The sequence below is a fragment of the Microtus ochrogaster genome, unplaced genomic scaffold (assembly GCF_000317375.1).
Source record: "Microtus ochrogaster isolate Prairie Vole_2 unplaced genomic scaffold, MicOch1.0 UNK99, whole genome shotgun sequence".
Lineage (NCBI taxonomy): Eukaryota > Metazoa > Chordata > Mammalia > Rodentia > Cricetidae > Microtus > Microtus ochrogaster.
Genome location: NW_004949197.1, coordinates 58,602 through 75,650, shown reverse-complemented (window position 1 = coordinate 75,650; position 17,049 = coordinate 58,602). Strand labels below are relative to the sequence as shown.

The 17,049-nt window shown below is 52.5% G+C and overlaps 3 protein-coding genes across 5 annotated transcripts; 1 reads left to right on the top strand and 2 right to left on the bottom strand.

Annotated features, from left to right (window-relative positions):
• Positions 1-59: 59 nt before the first annotated feature.
• Cd63 (CD63 molecule) lies at positions 60-2,692 on the top strand. The gene is made up of 7 exons (XM_005371152.3): positions 60-364; positions 1,332-1,520; positions 1,674-1,748; positions 1,837-1,932; positions 2,031-2,171; positions 2,343-2,426; positions 2,535-2,692. The coding sequence occupies exons 1-7, from the start codon at positions 299-301 to the stop codon at positions 2,598-2,600; spliced, it is 717 nt and encodes a 238-aa protein (XP_005371209.1). The 5' UTR covers positions 60-298; the 3' UTR covers positions 2,601-2,692.
• A 1,017-nt stretch (positions 2,693-3,709) lies between these two features.
• Positions 3,710-11,000, bottom strand: Rdh5 (retinol dehydrogenase 5). Of its 3 annotated transcripts, XM_026778041.1 has the most exons (5): positions 10,345-11,000; positions 9,439-9,778; positions 9,039-9,297; positions 5,046-5,209; positions 3,710-4,831 (listed from the first exon to the last, which is right to left on the bottom strand). In XM_026778041.1, exons 2-5 carry the CDS (start codon positions 9,746-9,748, stop codon positions 4,602-4,604), a joined length of 963 nt encoding a protein of 320 aa, XP_026633842.1. In that variant the 5' UTR covers positions 9,749-9,778; positions 10,345-11,000; the 3' UTR covers positions 3,710-4,601. The 3 variants fall into 3 exon arrangements, with proteins under 3 accessions (XP_026633842.1, XP_013210611.1, XP_013210612.1); XM_013355157.2 differs by having other exon boundaries at positions 9,439-11,000; XM_013355158.2 differs by having other exon boundaries at positions 3,710-4,825; positions 9,439-11,000.
• A 95-nt stretch (positions 11,001-11,095) lies between these two features.
• On the bottom strand, positions 11,096-14,793 carry Bloc1s1 (biogenesis of lysosomal organelles complex 1 subunit 1). The gene is made up of 4 exons (XM_005371150.2): positions 14,646-14,793; positions 13,963-14,035; positions 11,949-12,081; positions 11,096-11,291 (listed from the first exon to the last, which is right to left on the bottom strand). The coding sequence occupies exons 1-4, from the start codon at positions 14,704-14,706 to the stop codon at positions 11,181-11,183; spliced, it is 378 nt and encodes a 125-aa protein (XP_005371207.1). The 5' UTR covers positions 14,707-14,793; the 3' UTR covers positions 11,096-11,180.
• Between the last annotated feature and the right edge of the window lie 2,256 nt (positions 14,794-17,049).

Here is a 17,049-nt window from a genome sequence, read left to right as displayed (position 1 = left end):
GCGCAGGAAGGACCGGCTGCGGTGCGGCGGTGGGGTCGAGGTCTGCACGGTGCCGGGCCTCGCCCTCCGTGCGTCCTGGGATCCCGAGGTCCCGCTCGCTGCGCTCCCCCCCGCCCCTGTGCGGCCGCCGCGCGGAGGGGACAGGGAGACGTGGATCTGAGCGCGGGTTTCCGGGTGGGAAGGGCCGCGGTGGGGGCCGCTCAGGGAAGGCTGCGAGGGCCGGCGGGGAGCTGCCTAGCCGGTGCCCACTCGGCCTGATCCGATCCCTGTGTTTTCCGCGGCTCCAGACCCAGCAGCCATGGCGGTGGAAGGAGGAATGAAGTGTGTCAAGTTCTTGCTCTACGTTCTTCTGCTGGCCTTCTGCGTGAGTAGTGGGGGCAGAGGGACGGGGTGCTGGGAGTCTTGGAGCCGGAGCCATGAGGGGTGAGGGACCCAGGAATGGAGGCAGCTGGAGGCCAGATGTGGAAGGAAAGCCCGAAGAAATGGCCCAGGGCAGAACGCACCCCTTTCCCGCTGGCTTTCCGGGACCTCGGAGGAGAGTTTGGACAGAGAATGACCACCCTAGATGGGCAGCACCCCCGCTCAACCCCCTCCTGGCCCTTCCTGTCTGGTGACCCAACCATTTGTGATATGGGGTAGTGGGGCAACCTGCCAACGGTCTGATGGTATCGCCACGGGGCTACCCCAATCCCCACCCAGTGTATTCACCTCTCTTCTCTGCCCTCTCATGGAGGTGGGGGGAAGGAAAGGCTCAGCCCACTTTCTTTAGCTCCTGGCTTGAGAAGCTAGTGTTTGTTCAGAGTGGGGCCACTCACCCCCCCTCTTTCTCCCTGGCCTAACTGGCCCTAGGACCTTAGTCACTGGAGTGAGGGGGTCGTTCTGGAGAGAGTCTACCTGAGAGTCCTCCCTGTGAAGAGCCATTTACGGGAAGGCGTGACACCTGACCCCCCCCTCCCCGAGTGTCTTGAACAACTTCCCAGCCTTCCCTGTGGGGCACAGATGGGCAGACTGCCTTCTTTACAGTCAGGGCTCCCTGGAGGTGTTAACAGTCTGCTTTCTGGGACAGGTGGTGGTGGCACACGCCTTTAATCCCAGCACTGGGGACGCAGAGGCAGGTGGATCTCTGTGATTTCGAGGCCAACCTGGTCTACAGAGCGAGTTCCAGGATGTAACAGAGCAGTTACACAAAGAAACCCTATTTCTAAAAAAAAAAAAAAAAACTAAAAAAAAAAAACCCAAAAAACCCAGAAACAAACAAACAAGAATCTGTTTTCTGGGTGGAGATCAGGTGTGAGGGTGAGGATCTGACCAAACCCACCTTTTCCCCCCAGGCCTGTGCCGTGGGATTGATTGCTGTTGGTGTAGCCGCTCAGGTTTTCTTGAATCAGACCATCAGCCAGGAGACCACGCCAGCCTCCCTGTTGCCTGTGGTCATCATTGCAGTGGGCGCCTTCCTCTTCCTGGTGGCCTTTGTGGGCTGCTGTGGGGCCTGCAAAGAGAACTCCTGTCTTATGATTACAGTGAGTGACGGGGGGGACAGCGTGACTCCTGTGACGGCCGGAGGGCATTTTTGTGGTGAGGTGGGTGGGTGAGGAGCACCAGGAATTGACTGGGTCAGAACAAGCCTCTTAGATCCGGACGTCAAACCTGACGCCTGCTCTGTGCTTCTGCAGTTCGCTGTCTTCCTGTCTCTCATCGTGCTTGTGGAGGTGGCTGTGGCCATTGCTGGCTACGTGTTCAGAGACAAGGTAAGCAGGGAACAGGGGAGCCCTGGCTCTGGTCACCCTGGGACTCTAGGGCCTGAATTCTCTCGCCAACATGCTTTCCTACTCGTAGGTGGAGTCAGAGTTCAGTAAGAGCTTCCAGAGGCAGATGCAGAATTACCTGAAAGACAACAGAACAGCCTCGGTTCTGGACGGGTGGCAGCAGCGAGTGAGTGGGAAGGCCGGGGAGAGGGACAGTGGGGATGGAAGGTTCTCATCTCTGGCTTGATCGAGCAGCTTTCCTCCCGCCCTTCCTCACTCTCCTAGTTTAACTGCTGTGGGGCTAATAACTACACAGACTGGGAGACTGTCCCTGGGATGGCCAAGGACCGAGTCCCCGATTCCTGCTGCGTCAACGTCACTGTGGGCTGTGGGACTGACTTCAAGTTACCCACGATCCATACTCAGGTAGGGAGAAGACATTAGACCGGGAAACGTGGGAAATGTTTCAGGAGGCAGGAGAGAGGCTAACGGGATCAGGGCTGGGGCTGAGCTCCGGGGAGGAGAGGGCTGGGAGATGGAATAGGAGGGAGGTAGGACGTCTCTTTCTCTTGGTATTCAAGCTTGCTTTTCCCTCAGGGCTGCGTCCAGAGCATGGGGGCTGACCTGAGGAAGAATATATTGCTGGTGGCTGCGGCAGCCCTGGGTATTGCTTTTGTGGAGGTGAGGAACACGTGCAGGGCATCTGGGGAGCCTGGGCAGAGTGGCCCTTGGATGGGTTTGGGGAAGCTACCCAAACCTCATCTCCATCATCTCCATCTTTCCTTTTAGGTCCTGGGAATCATCTTCTCCTGCTGTCTGGTGAAAAGTATCCGAAGTGGCTATGAAGTAATGTAGGGGGGTTCTGATCTCTTCTGTCTTTTCATCTAAGGGAGTGGATTCTCCAGGTTTTTCAATTAAACGGATTATTTTTTCAGACCTGAAAAGGAGATGTTCTCAGTTTATCTTAGAATGAAGGATGGCCCCTTCCTTTTCCTTCTCCCAGTCCCTGCCCAGGGAATAGGCAGGCTTTTTTAGGGGGTTTTGGGAAAGGAGTCTTTTGTTAGTGTTGGCTGGTTTGGCCGTGGGAGAAGTGGGGACCAGAGGAGGAGGTGCCAGTGTCCCCTCTCTGAGCCCTGTTTTGTGTTGTCTGCTGGTCTTCATTGTTCCTAGAGCATTTACGAGGCCATATCCTGCATAAGACCAAGGGATTTTTCCACATAGGGCCTACATGGTAAAGCCTGGCCCATGTCTATTTTGGACAACTCTTGGCCTTCTGATGCTTTGAGGGCCAGCAGACTCCTCCTTCTCAGTTCTTGAGGAGGCCTGGCTCCTTTTTCGAATGGTTAAGTTGCTTGAGACCTATGCAGCCAGTGTCTTGATTGTTGCATAAGATAATGGGAGAATTTAAGTATTTCCTTCTTCCATGGAAGCCACCCAATCCGGCTCTGAGCATTTTCATCACCTGCCCTTCCGTCCGGCAAACATGAGATAATGCCCTGCCAGGTGCAAATGAATGCTCACTGCTCCACGCAGAACAATCTGACAAATGAATGCTCACTACTCCACGTAGAAAAATCTGACAAATGAATGCTCACTACTCCACGCAGAAAAATCTGACAAAAGTGCCCTCTTGTGGTCATCTCTCCAAGTGCAGCCTCTCAACTGGAAGGTAGTTCCTTACACCCCCCAGTGGACAACAGAAGTTTTGCAGGCAGAAAGAGTACCCGCTCTAGGCAGTTTAGGGATTTTAGACACTAAATCTTGCCAGGCTCCCACGAGTACCTTCACTTCTGTCCACCTACTTTTTCTTTTAAAACAATACATATTTATTGAGAGCCAACTTTGTGCCAGGAACCAGGTAGCACCAGAGTGGAGACAGAAATACATGTTTTTGTAAACCGGGTCCCAAAGAGGCACTATCTGAAAAAGACATGGGCGGGAAAGAGGAACGAGGCCAAGCAAAATTCTCTTGTCAAAGCGTCACTTTATTAGTGAAATGGTTGTGGCTTATATAGCCCTTGAATGAGGAATTTGGCTTGGGATGGGGGCAGGGGCATGGCAAGGGCAGGAAGGGACCTTGCCGGGGCAGCAAAGGTCACATTTAGCTCAATTAGAATGGCCAAGGCATTTGCAACCTGTCCTGAGAAGGTACCCTTTGTGCTAACAGGAAGCAACTGACTGACTAATGAAAAATCCAGCAGCTCTAGCTGCTGTGGCAGCAACAGCTATGACTGCCAATATTATGGGATGGGTACATGGGTAGAGGAACAATCCTTGGCACTCGGACCACTGCAGCCAGCTCCCCAGGAATCCCGCAACTCTTCAGTTGACAAGCCAGGATCTCCTTGATCTCTTGGCTTAGTCCTGTCTTTAGGCTTTTGGACAGGAAAATCCACAGCATGCACCAGCTGCTAGGTACCCATATTGGATTATCAGCATCCTGCGGGAAAACACAAACAGCCCCTCTTCCCCACACCAGTACAGGATCTGGACCATACCAGGTGCCGTCTGATAGATTTTTTCATTTGACATGAGGCATCCCGGAAGAATCTGGTTGCCAATGACACTTGGTCACGAGTTGACACACCTAGTGTTCTCTATGCAAGCGGAATCGTTCGTTTTGTGATTCCAACCACAGACAGTTCTCTAGATAATTGTAATGTGGGGCGGGTTCCGCTAACAGATAGCTCTCAAGATAGTTGGGTGTGGGGTGGCCAACAAACGGTTCTCAATACAGTTGGGGTGTGGGGCTCTCCGCAAACATCCCCAGGACAATGGTCCCTACTATACTTTTTGGGAAAATGGCTCCTGACATGTTTTGCCCTTCACAGTCAGCCCTTTGCTGGAAAGTTGGAATCAGGAGATTGACTGGGCAGGCCGGGGAAGGACCCGGGTGAGCACAGCGTCCACCAGGCTGGCCGGAAGGTAGGAGGCGGGCAGCCAGAGCAGCTTGGCATCCCAGCCCGGGCTGTAGCGGGTTCGGGGGTGACGAGCAGTCAGGGCATGCTCCAGGCAGCTGGTCACCTTCACCAGGTCTGGGTCACAGATCAGGTTCATGACGCGACGCTGCACTTGGAGATCTGTATCTTGGAAGATGCCCGTAGTTAGTGCGCTTGTGCTCCTTCCCTCCCCCTCCCTCCCCGCCATCCCTCTTAGGCTGTCTTATACATCACCTGGGCTGGCTGCCCAGTTTGGGAAGCGACACTACCTCCCTCTGCCTGTCATTTTCCTCCCTAAGAGGCCTGACCTTCCTGGCCCTCTTTTTCCCATCGTGCATTCAATATGGGCCCAGCTACTCACAAGAAGTGAGGAAGGTTTCCCCGTAGTGAGCCTGTGTCGCTGGTGGTAGCCGGGCCCAGCAAGCCTTCAGCGTGTTTTCCAGACTCTCCAGGCTGGTCACAGGGGTTCGGAAGAAGCCAGGTTCCACAATGGAGACTTGTACTCCAAATGGAGCCACGTCCCGCCTGGAGGGTGGGCAGAGGGGTTCCACGAGTGAGGGGTCTGAGGTGTGACAGTGTAGGGACGTGCATCCTGACGGGAAAGGCTGTTGCTGGTGGGCCTGGGATGGGGAGCTTCTTGTTTTTCTCCCTGGCACTGAGGATAAACCTCGGGCCTGTGTATGGTGGACCAGAAACTGCTCCTCAATATCCAGCCCAGGGCTGGTATCTTTCACTTTTTCCTTATAGTCTCTTTCTAAAGCTTATTGAATATTTATGTGCATTGCATGAGTTCATGGGTATGCAGGAGCCTTCACTGGTCAGAAGGTGTCAGGTCCCTTGCAGCTGGAGTTACAGGCTGTCGTGAGCCACCTTGTGGGTGCTGGGGGAGTTACAGGCTGCTGTGAACCACCCACCATGTTGGTGCTGGGGACCAGTCTGGTCCTCTGCAAGAGCAGATTTTAATCCCTCTTATCCTCCGAGTCATCTCCCTGACCCCTTGTTTTTGTGTTTTGAGACAGAGTCTCAAGTAGCCCAGGCTAGCATTGAACTGGTAACTTCTGTCTCTGCCTTCCATGGATTGGGATTACAGGTGTGAGCCGTTATGTAGGCTGCATATTTCTCTCTCATTTTTTAAAATTTATTTTATGAGACATGGTCTCACTGTGTAGTCTGGGCTAATCTTCTTGTGTATGTGTGTATGCCACTGTCCATGTCTGGATGTCACAGGACAGCTTGGTTTCTTCTACCATGGATGTCCACCACACTCAGGATGTCCGGCTTGTAAGGAAGCGCTCAGCCATTTTGCTGGCTTGAAAGAAAAAAAAAATTTTTTTGAGATATGTTTTCATGTCGCTTGAATTTGCTACATAGTAGAAGTTGGCCTGGAAAATGCTAGGATTACAGGCCTGTATCACTGTGTGTGTGTGTGTGTGTGTGTGTGTGTGTGTGTGAGGGAGGGATTGTTTTGTGGCCCAGGCTGGCCTCAGTCCCCTGCCTCAGCTTCCCTAGTCTTGGAATTATGGGTGGGTCTCACGAAGCACACCTCTATTATGTATTTTCTCCTGTTAACTAGATTAATGGTTAGCAAGATGTATTTTCCTTTTTCTTTGGTGGTGGTAGGTGCTTGGGATCAAGCCTAAAGCCTCAGGCTGCTAATGTAGTCCAGATTAACTCTGAATTCAGGATCCTTCTGTTCCTGTCTTCAAAAAGATTCACGTAAATGTGTGCGTGTGTGCACATGCGTGAGTATATATGTACATATGCATGAAGGTCAGGAGAGGGCATCATGTTACGTGGGTATGGGTCCTCATGATCACCTAGCGATCATAACTGGGGAGCCTCTCCCCACTCCATCCCTTACTTTTTCTTTTCTTTTTTTTTCTTTTTAGTTTTTCGAGACAGGGTTTCTCTGTGGTTTTGGAGCCTGTCCTGGAACTAGCTCTTGTAGACCAGGCTGGTCTCGAACTCACAGAGATCCGCCTGCCTCTGCCTCCCGAGTGCTGGGATTAAAGGCGTGCGCCACCACCGCCCAGCTCCTTACTTTTTCTTTTTTTTGTTTTGTTTTGTTTTGTTTTTCGAGACAGGGTTTCTCTGTGGTTTTGGAGCCTGTCCTGGAACTAGCTCTTGTAGACCAGGCTGGTCTCGAACTCACAGAGATCCGCCTGCCTCTGCCTCCCGAGTGCTGGGATTAAAGGAGTGCGCCACCACTGCCCGGCTTCCTTACTTTTTCTTGATAGTAAATTTTGACATACTACAGGCCAGACAAAATTAGTGTTTTTATTTATTTTGCTACAGGGTTTTACCATGTAGCCCTGGCTGGACCGGAACTCATTATGTAGACCAGGTTGGTCTCAAACTCAGGGATACTCTTGCCTCTGCCCTGAGTGCTGGGATTAAAAGGTATATGCCACAATATCTGGCAAAATTAATGTACTTATATAACCATTCATAATGTAACTATTTAAATATATAAAACCATTATTAGCCTGAAGGCAGCTGAGCCCATGTGGTTGATAACTGCAGGCTGTCAGTTCTTGATCTAGAGCCTTGTAAGATTGAGTCCTGAGTACTGGGTGTGAGGACTCTAGACTGGTATTAGCTGGCAGGTGACTTGATAGTTTAGGTAGGGGTGCATCCTGCCCCCTGTTCTGGCCTGGGCTGAGACTCAAGTGATGCTGACTGGAAGAACAGGCCAGGGGATAGAGCAATGAAAGTATCTGTCGGGAATGGTGATGAAGGCAGCCTTCCTGACTCAGACTCTCCTGCTCCTGTGGTCATCTTCACTCCTACGGTCCCACCAACTTTGAACATTGTTGTTCAGATGTTATGGGATGCCCGAAGTGAAGGCTGTCTGTGAGCCCAGCACTTGCATAAGAATAAAAGGAAAAAGGACCGGAGAACTGGCTCAGCGGTTAAGAGCATTAGCTGCTCTTCCAGAGGACCCAGGTTCAAGTCTCAGCACCCACATGGCAGCTCACCACTGTCTGTAACTCCAGTTCCAGGAGATCTGACACCTTCATATAAGACATACATGCAGGCCAAACACCAATACACATTAAAAAAAAAAGGACCTCGTGTTCTATAGTAGACCCTGTCTCAAAACTGAAGGGCAGACCTGGCCTAGGGGCGTGTCTCAACACTCCTACTGTAGCCCACAGTAATAGCTATTCATACAGAATGGGAGAGAGGATGGAAAGAAAAAATCCTAGTTTTTCTGTTAATAGTGATATGAGGAGCCAGGTGACGGTGGCACCTTTAATCCTAGCACCCCCCGGGAGGCAGAGGCAGGAGGATATCTGTGAGTTTGAGGCCAGCCTGGTCTGCAGAGCGAGTTCCAGGACAGGCTCCAGAGGTACACAAAGAAACCCGGTCTCAAAAAAAACAAAACAAACAAACAACAAAAATAGTGATGTGAGGGCTGGTGGGATGACTCATCAAGGAGGAAGGGCTCCTGCCTCGCCACCTCAGAGAGAACAGATTCCCATGGGTTTACTTTGAAATGCAAGTCACGGCACCTGTACATTCATGTGTACACACAACAAATATGTATGTGTGTCTGTTTTCTGTGTGTGAATATATATACGTATATATATGTAAGTAAATGCCATTTAAAAATAAAATGACAAAAGGTTTCCCCAACATCTAAGGCACTGATGGGTTCTAGTACTTACCCCACTTTGCTCTGAACCCCCACGAGGCAAGTCTCACTCTGACTTAACAGATTTGGAAGAAAAAAAACCAAACATAAAGAAATAACCTCGTTAGGTGTGTGGCGGCTCACATCTGTAATGCCAGTGCTCAAGAGGCTGAGTAGGAGGATTGCTAAGAATTTGGGGCCAGCCTGGACTACAGAGTGCAACCCTGTCTCAAAACACAAGTAGGTCGGGCAGTGGTGGCGCACGCCTTTAATTCCAGACTTGGGAGGCAGAGGCAGGCAGATCTTGGTGAGTTTGGGGCCAGCCTGGTCTACAAAGCGAATTCCAGGACAACCAGGGCTGTACAGACAAACCCTGTCTCGAAAAACTGCAGGGAAAAAAAAGAAAAGAAACCAAAAGTCCCTGCTTGGTGTGGTGTGCTCACACACCATTAAGCTCAGCACTAGGAGGCAGAGGGGCAGAGGCAGGCTGATTTCTGTGAGTCCCAGCTCAGTCAGGATGGCTCAGTGAGACTTGTCTCAAATAACACACACAAGTGTAAGCTATTTAAGGACATAGCCTGTAGGTGATAAAGCCTGGGGTTTCTGCTTTCTATAACCCTGTCTCCTCTTCCTGTTCTGGCCTGGCCCAGCATCCAATGTACCTGTTAGTAAGATCCCTGTCCCTCTCCAGGCTGGGCTGGAGCTCTGCACCCTCACCTCAGGCTGTCCGAGAAGGCCTCCAGGCCAAACTTGGAAACACAGTAGCCCCCGCCATTGGCTGCTAGACGACCCAGGACGCTGGTGATGTTGACCACCCGGCCCCGGGCCTGCTGTAGCAGAGGCAGCAGGGCAAGGGTGACCCCGATGGGACCCAGTGTGTTCACATTCAGCACACGCTGGAAGTCATCCCTTGTCAGCCATGGTGTAGGCCCGATGATACCAGCCACGCCAGCATTATTCACCAGACCAAAAAGCCCTGTGGGGAAATGACAGACACAGGCTGGGATTCTGGGAAGGTTTCCTTCCTGGGAGGATTTGAACCCCATTCCTCCCCACAGCCCCAGTGACTCCTGGGATTACTGTAGAGACCAGGTTCCCGGGAGGCTCCACTACTCACCAGTTTCTCCGACGTGTGTCTTTACCCACTTGGCAACCTGCTGGACGTTCTGGGGATCGGTGACGTCCAGCAGTGTTGTGTGGAGGCGGGAGGAGGCCATCTGCTGTAGGTCTTCTGCCCCAGAGGGGGTCAGGCAGCTGGCCAGGACTTGGAAGCCTTTCTGGTCAAGTTGCAGTGCCAGAAGGCGCCCAAAGCCTGAGTCACAGCCAGTGATGAAGATGAAAGCATCGCTGGCAGGCAGTCTCTGCCGGTCTCTGAGCAACCACAGCACTGCCCACAGCAAGGCACTCAGGAGCAGAGGCAGCCACATGGTTAGATGCTGTGCCCTGCAGATGGCAGCCTAGACTGGGTGGGAAAGCTTGTCATTCCCACTGCCCCTTCAGCCCTGGCCCCTACCGTCTACTATGCTGGAAATGTCTGGTCTGAGCAGACCAACCAAGAAACCATCTGCTTGGCAGATGATTGGCAGGTTATGGCTTATTGTGCCAAACAGATGTGGCCACACACTAGCAAACAAGCTGACGTTTGTAGCTAATGAAATCAACCTGAGCTGGCCCTGTGTACAAACGTGTTGTGTGGGAGCAGAGGGACCTGGGGTACCACTGTACCTTCCACTAATCCAGGAACACCAAGACCCTCTGGGTGCATCCTTGCCTTACTTCTGGAGTCGAGAGCCCTGCATTTCAGCCCTGGTGGCCTCAAAGTGAAGCTGGACGCCTTCACTGTCTTGGAACCTGTTTTCTCATTTAGCAAACTGCGCTGCGATACCCACCAGGGCCATCTCAGCATCGTGGGAGGGCTGCTGTGTGAGGACAGCGTGTGAAGCTGGAAGCCTGAACGACCAACACATGCCGTCCCTAGCAAGTCTTTTCAGAGCACCCGGCCCATTCCCACGGCTCCACTCACCTCTGGGCAAAGCAGGCAGGCAGGCAGGCAACGTGTGAAGCTTTTTCGTCCAGACTTTGCTCCCAGCCTTCCCAGTTCCCACACTCGCTACAGCTAAGGCCAAAGTCTGGAGGGATGGACTCTTGCTGCGGAGCAGGGGTGTTAAGTCTCTCCGTGTTTGGGGGGTGGTGAGGGCAGCGATGAGGAGGAGGAGCTAAGAGGCTGAAGCTAGGTTTTGGCAGAGGGCAGCTCTGCCCAGGCCCCCCTTAGGCTGTCTTTCTCAGCCTGACCTCTGGACCGGCTATGCTACTGTCTCCTAGGAGGTAGGAACTACCAAGGATGGTAGTTGCCCCTCTCTGTGGGTGGGTGGCCTTAGACCTGTTATTTTTTTTTTCCTTCTCAGCCCTAAAGTGCCCCCAGGAATTAATCTCCCATCTGGCCCAGACTCATGACACTGCTTAGCGGCAGCCTGGAAGAGCATGTGAGCATGTGGTGGGGTGGAGAGCCAGAGCCGAGGACTAGGTCTGCTCCCTGCCTTAATTCCCTGCAGGAAACTCCAGTCTGGAAGTAGAAAGTTTCGAGCAGAGGTCTCCTCTGGGCAGGCATGAGGAAACTTCCGGCTCAGCCAAAAGGCACCTGCACCAGGCTCAAGGAAGAGTAGGTGCAGTGAGAGGAATATTGTCACCCTCCACAAAAGGCACTGGTCCATAGGAAAACGACCTGGAAACCCCACGACCATGCAGGAGTAGTGACTCCGTCAAACACCACACAGAATGGAACCTTGTGTTTTATTTGTGGCCTACCAGTCTCCCTCCTGTTCGGGAGGGTAAGAAGAGGGTTTGGGGAGAGGCGAGAGGCTAGGATGGCGCAGACTGCAGCTGCCCTTTGTAGACGTATTCCAGTGCGGTGGCAATGGTGCGCATGTCCAGCTCGATGCTCCGAGCCCAGTTCTCCACATCCCCAATTTCCTGGGAAGGGGAGAGGAGATTGGAGGCTAGGAATCAGGGTGGATAGATTATGCCTCCCAGGCTGAGGTCGCTCACTCAGATACACCAGCTGCTTTTCTGTCTGTCTGTCTGTCTGTCTGTCTGTCTGTCTGTCTGTCTGCCTTTCTTTGAGGTGGATTACTGCAACATTACTCAGGTTGGCTTCCACTCTTGGCTCAAGCTATCCTCCTGCCTCAGGCTCCAGAGCACCTGGTACGACTGGACTATGTACCATTCTGAGGGTTTTCTGTGGAGCCCAGGGCCCTAAACAACATGTCACTGAGTCACATCCCCAAATCCTGCCTTCAGCCGGGCGGTGGTGGCGCACGCCTTTAATCCCAGCACTCGGGAGGCAGAGGCAGGCGGATCTCTGTGAGTTCGAGACCAGCCTGGTCTACAAGAGCTAGTTCCAGGACAGGCTCCAAAACCACAGAAAAACCCTGTCTCGAAAAAAACCAAAAAAGAAAAAAAAAGAAAAACCCAAATCCTGCCTTCTTTCTTTCTGACTTTTCTGACACCAGAAGGAATACCTGGGACCACCCCCACTTCCTCACTAACTCTAGGTCTGAGACAGTTATGAGACTGAAGCTAGCCAATGGGGGCTCAAGTAAAGGCAGCGAAGTGTTGAGTGTGGCCCACCTTAAGTGCCTGGTTGAAGTTCTCCACCATTCCAATCCACTGGCCTGTCTGCTTGGCAAACTGGGCGGCCTGGACCTGTAGGGTCTTCACCTCATGGTCCAGCTTTCTCTGGTTCATGTATGCCTGGGCCACACTAAGGATTGGAGGAGGAGGATGTCAGCTCATTCGGTTCATAGGGGTTGGTCTTCAGGGCCTATGACTGTGCTGGGAGGATCAGCCAGGAGGTAGGGCTGGGGAAGCCTTGGGATTCTGGCCTTTTCTGGGTATGACCCTAAGGAAGCAGGCTCCTTACAACTCTAGGGTTCCCAAGAAAGCCAATCTGGGAGCTGGGAGAAACATACCGTTCCTTATCCTCTCAAGGAGTTTCTGTAGCTGAGATGGGGCAGGGAGGGTTAACCTGGGGGATATCCCAGGGGAAGAAGCTGGAAGGGAAAAGGAGGCGTGGGAAAATTTAGCAGCAGGGACACATCTGGCAGTGATTTGAAGGCCCGTGTTCTCAGCGAGAAGCTGGGAAAGAAACCAGGCCCCTCCCTGAATCTGGGATGAGATGGGAGAGTAAGCCCCCTCCTTAGGAACCCTGGGTCAAATAAGCCTATCCCAAGAGATTTTCTTGGCCTTCTCACACCCACTGCCTTTGAGAGGGGGCCTTATGTGGCCCAGGAGGACCTCAAATTTGCTATAGGGATGAAGCTGGCCTTGACCCAATCCTCCTGCCTCTACTGTCCAAGTGCTGGGATTACAGGTGTATGGGCACTTGCCGTCACACCTAACTCTCCCTCCCATACTCCTTTCACACACACACACACACACACGACATACTCCTGTCCTTACGCTCCGGGCAACACTTCTTTTTTGGTCAATCAAGGTTCTGGCTGTGGTTGCCATGACTACCAAGGGGTTGGTGCTCTGATTTTTTTTGCTTTTTTTTTTTTATGTAACTGCCGTTTTCTCTCTTACTAGCAGCTGACCTTTCCATTCCCGATCCCAGTGCTCTAGGTCAGAAACGAGACTCCACATCCGGTGCCGCCACCCACTGGAATGTGTGTGTGGGGGTCCGGGAAAGCGGTCAGGGCACCTGACAAGGGCTGAGACAGACCAAGCCTTTGTTTCGTTTTCTGGAGAACAGGAGCTGTGGGTAGCAACACAAAACCCTTTCTAATCTGGATTTGGCTTAGCTGCCCTCGAAGCTTGAATGCAGGGTGGCATCTAACAGCCTCACAAATGGTAGCAAAGGTGCCAATGGGGGAGCATTGAGAGAGGACAGCTGTCTGGAGACCAAGGAGACCAGAGGCTCCAACCACAGCCATTTTCCACCTACTCTCTCAGATGAGTAATGGAGATGACCCCAAGCCCTGCACGTCTCCCTTGGGTGACTCAGTCTCTGGATTTACAACCGAGCTGTTCTGCTGCCCTGAGTGGAAGGCATAGTGTGAGCCTCCTTTCTTCCCCTAGGCCGACTATCAAGGCACCATCTCTGCCTCTGAGTCACGCAGCTCCAGGAAGTCTTTTCAAGTCTTTGGCCTCCTCACTCGTAGAGGCTGGGGGCAGAGTCCCTGGAGACCCAGAAGGAAGGGAAGAGACAGCCTGGTTTTGTCACAGCTCTTGGCATAGGCTCTTCCTCAGTTCTACCAGCTGGGCCCTCTTGTTCCTGCCAGTTGTTTCCCAGGCTTGCCAGAGAGTAGGAGGGAGGAAGGAAAAGCGGGATGCGGTGAGACAGGTTGTCCTTCCCTCCCACCCAAGTGACAGCTGGATTTAAAAGGGTGAATCTTGAGTTCGCCAGGTGGCATCAAGCTGTGCCAGGGAGGTTGGTATGGGGAGGGGGAATTCTGGCAACTTTCCTGACCACTGCAGCTGCTTAGGGGTCAAAGCTGACTCAGGTCTCCGTGAAGTTACATTAGCGGGAGGGAGGGAGGTCAGGGGAGTAACTGGAGCACCTGGATCCTTTAGGAGAATGGCCCAGACTTTGTCTAACCAGGGGGGATGGAGGAAGCGAGCTGAGGGACGAAGTTCATACCCCACATTGAGGTGATCCACCAAAGCTTCAGTCAGGCAGGTCGCGGCAGTGATGGCCTCTCGCCTCCTCTTCTCTGGGGAAGGGGAAAGGGATTGGAGCAGACTTCGTATTTAAGAGGTGGTGCCAAGGGGTTCCCTACGCACTTCTTACTATTCTGGAAACTTACTATTCTGGTCAACTAACGTCAGACCTTTAAAAAAGAACCTCACAAACATAAAACCAAACCCCTTTATTTTGGAGGTGAGGAAACTGGCACCCTGCGAGGGGAAAGGACTCTCCCTCAAGCACGCCCAGGGCAATGGATTGGCAACTCCAGGATTCCCAGTCTGGGCCTTACGATCCGCGCTTCACAGCCTTAGCTGCGGTGGCAGACCGGCTGGAACCCACTGGGCGGCCCCCAACTCCCTCCCACTTCCGGTGAGAGGCTGCCTGGGCCAATGGGCATCGCGTGTCAAGAGCCAGGGGCGGGGCTCAGACATAGCCTCGGCGGGATCGGGGAGTTGCCGAAGAGACCCGAGCGGGTTGGCAAGGGAACGGAATTTGCAGAAGTGCCCCAGTTCCCTGCCCTGCACTCGGGTCGCCCGCTAGCCGGCGCCCTCCCCTTAATTTGGGAGGTTGCCCGGACCCCAGGCTTCCGGCAGAAGCCAGGCCGCGGCCGGGAGGGCCGAAGGGACTGCGCTCACCCTGCAGCTCCTTGCGTTCATTCTGTTTGGCTTGATGTTCTTTGAGCAGGCGGGACAGCATGGTCGTATCTGGCTGGGTTTGGGCACAACGGGCCCCTCCCTCGGGCTGCGGGAGCTGGGTCGCGCCTCGGCTCGCCAGGGCGGGGTCACGTGGCCGTGGCGTCACGTGACGTCGGAGCCGCCCTCCGCGTTTGGCGTTGGGTAATTGGTAGTGTGTCCCTAAAGGAGGGAAGTGGAGGGTTGGCTGGTGGGTGAGCTGATCTTTAATGGGGCTCATTTTTCAGAGTTGGAAGCGCTTTCCCGTTTGGTCAATCTGAAGCGTCGGTTTTCACGTGCCCTGGCCGTCAGGCCCCGAGAGGGTTGGAGGCCTCATGCTGTCCGTCCCAGTTCTGTTATTGGGGTAGCAGAAGCTCTCCAAACTCATTGAAATTCTTTTCCTTCCCTCACCTTCCTTCCTGGCAGCGCTGGCCGGTTCTCAGTGCATTCCCAGGGCCCCTCCCTAGAAGAGGACGCGTTCTCTTCCTTCCCAGCCCTCCATCCCGCCACTCCACCCAAGGTTCCCTCAGCCCTGGGTGATCACGGTAGTGAAGCATTTTAAGGCACCTCTAGCGGCCTTCTATGGAGCTTTGCTAAGGCTGCGGGCTGTGAGTGGTGAGCGTGCAAGTCCATCCCTGTCCTTTTGTGGTCAGGGAATGCGAACCCATTTTAGCCGTGGCAGAAGTCTTAAGTGCTGCAGCCAAAGTGCAAGGTAAATTATACAGGGCCTCTCTGACGAAGGAGGAATGCTTCCAGGATTAATTCCAGCAAGAAAAATTATAAACATCATCAATTTATTGCTGTTGTTACAGTCTGTCTCTGTCCCTTGCTCTGCCTCTCTGCTTGCCTGCTTACCTGTCTGTCTTTCTGTCTGTGTTGTCTCCCTGTGCTTTTCAGGATGGCCTGGAATTCAGGAACCTTCTGATTCAGAACCGCAAGCAACTGGGGCTGTGGGGTGCATTACAAGTGTGCAGACATGCCGAGTGGTCGTGGCGCATGCCTTTAATCCCAGCACTTGGGAGGCAGACGCAGGCAGATCTCTGTGAGTTCGAGGCCAGCCTGGTCTGCAAGAGCCAGTTCTAGGACAGGCTCCAAAGCTACAGAGAAATACTGTCTCCAAAAACAAAAACAACCCCCCCAAAACAAGTAGTGTACAGGCATACCTCATTGAGGTGGCAGGAGGCTTTGATTCTAGCACTCCCAAGGCAGAAGCTGGGGGATCTCTGTAGATTCAAAGACAGCCTGGTCTACATATATAGCAAACTCCAGGGCCGTCAGGATTACATAGAGAGATCCTGTCTCAAAGAAGAGCAAGCAAGCAAACCAACCAACTAAAAAAAAGAAAAAAAAAAGTGAAGACATGCTGGGAAAAATTTGGTCAATTTGCTTACCCACTCAATAATGTTTTATTATTACTGAAATAAGGTGATTAGATTAATATTTAGTAGATGTAAACCTGTCAGGAGGCTGAGGTGGAAGAACGGAGAATTCTAGATCAGCTTGATGGGCTGCATAGCAATACCCATAGCAATACTCCCAATTAAAAAAAAAAACAACCAAGCCAAACAAAAAAAATTCCAGCAGTGTATGCACATGCCTCTAATCCCAGCACTCTGGGGCCAGAGGCAGGCAGATCTCTGTGAGTTGGAGGCCAGCCTGGTCTACAGAGTGAGTTTCAGGAGAGCTAGAGCTACACAGAGAAACCCTGTTTCGAAAAACAAAACAAAAACCCAAACCAAACCCAACTCTTGACCCCAAATTTTTAGATTTATTACCCTTCTCTGAAGGGCAGATCCCAGGACACACACCCACCCACCCACGCCCACACACACGTGTACGATTCAGGTGATTCTAAAATGCATCCAGTGTTGAGAAACATGGGAACAGTCCGTGCCCATGTCCTGTCTACGGCTTTGTCATTTACTCATTTTCTGACCTATGGCACAGGTGAAGTTGATTGCTTGCATTTACTAGCAGAGGGGGGACAAATGGGTGCAGATCACATCAGAATATTCTTGAAGTTCCTTCCTTCCTTCCTTCCTTCCTTCCTTCCTTCCTTCCTTCCTTCCTTCCTTCCTTCTCTTTCTTTTCTTTCTTTCTGTCTTTTTGAGACAGGGTTTCTCTGTGTAGCTCTGACTGTCCTGGAACTCACTCTGTAGACCAGGCTGTCTTCAAACTCAGAGATCCTCCTGCCTCTGCCTCCTGAGTGCTGGGACTAAAAGTGCGCGTTACCACTGACTGACTCAGTTCTTTCTTTTAACGTATGGGTCCTGAGGATGAAATTCAGAGCTTGCTTGCCCTCATTCAACAATTTGAAAGATGGTATCCTATATCCTGGGAGGTGTAGGACCATCAAAAATGAGTGGGG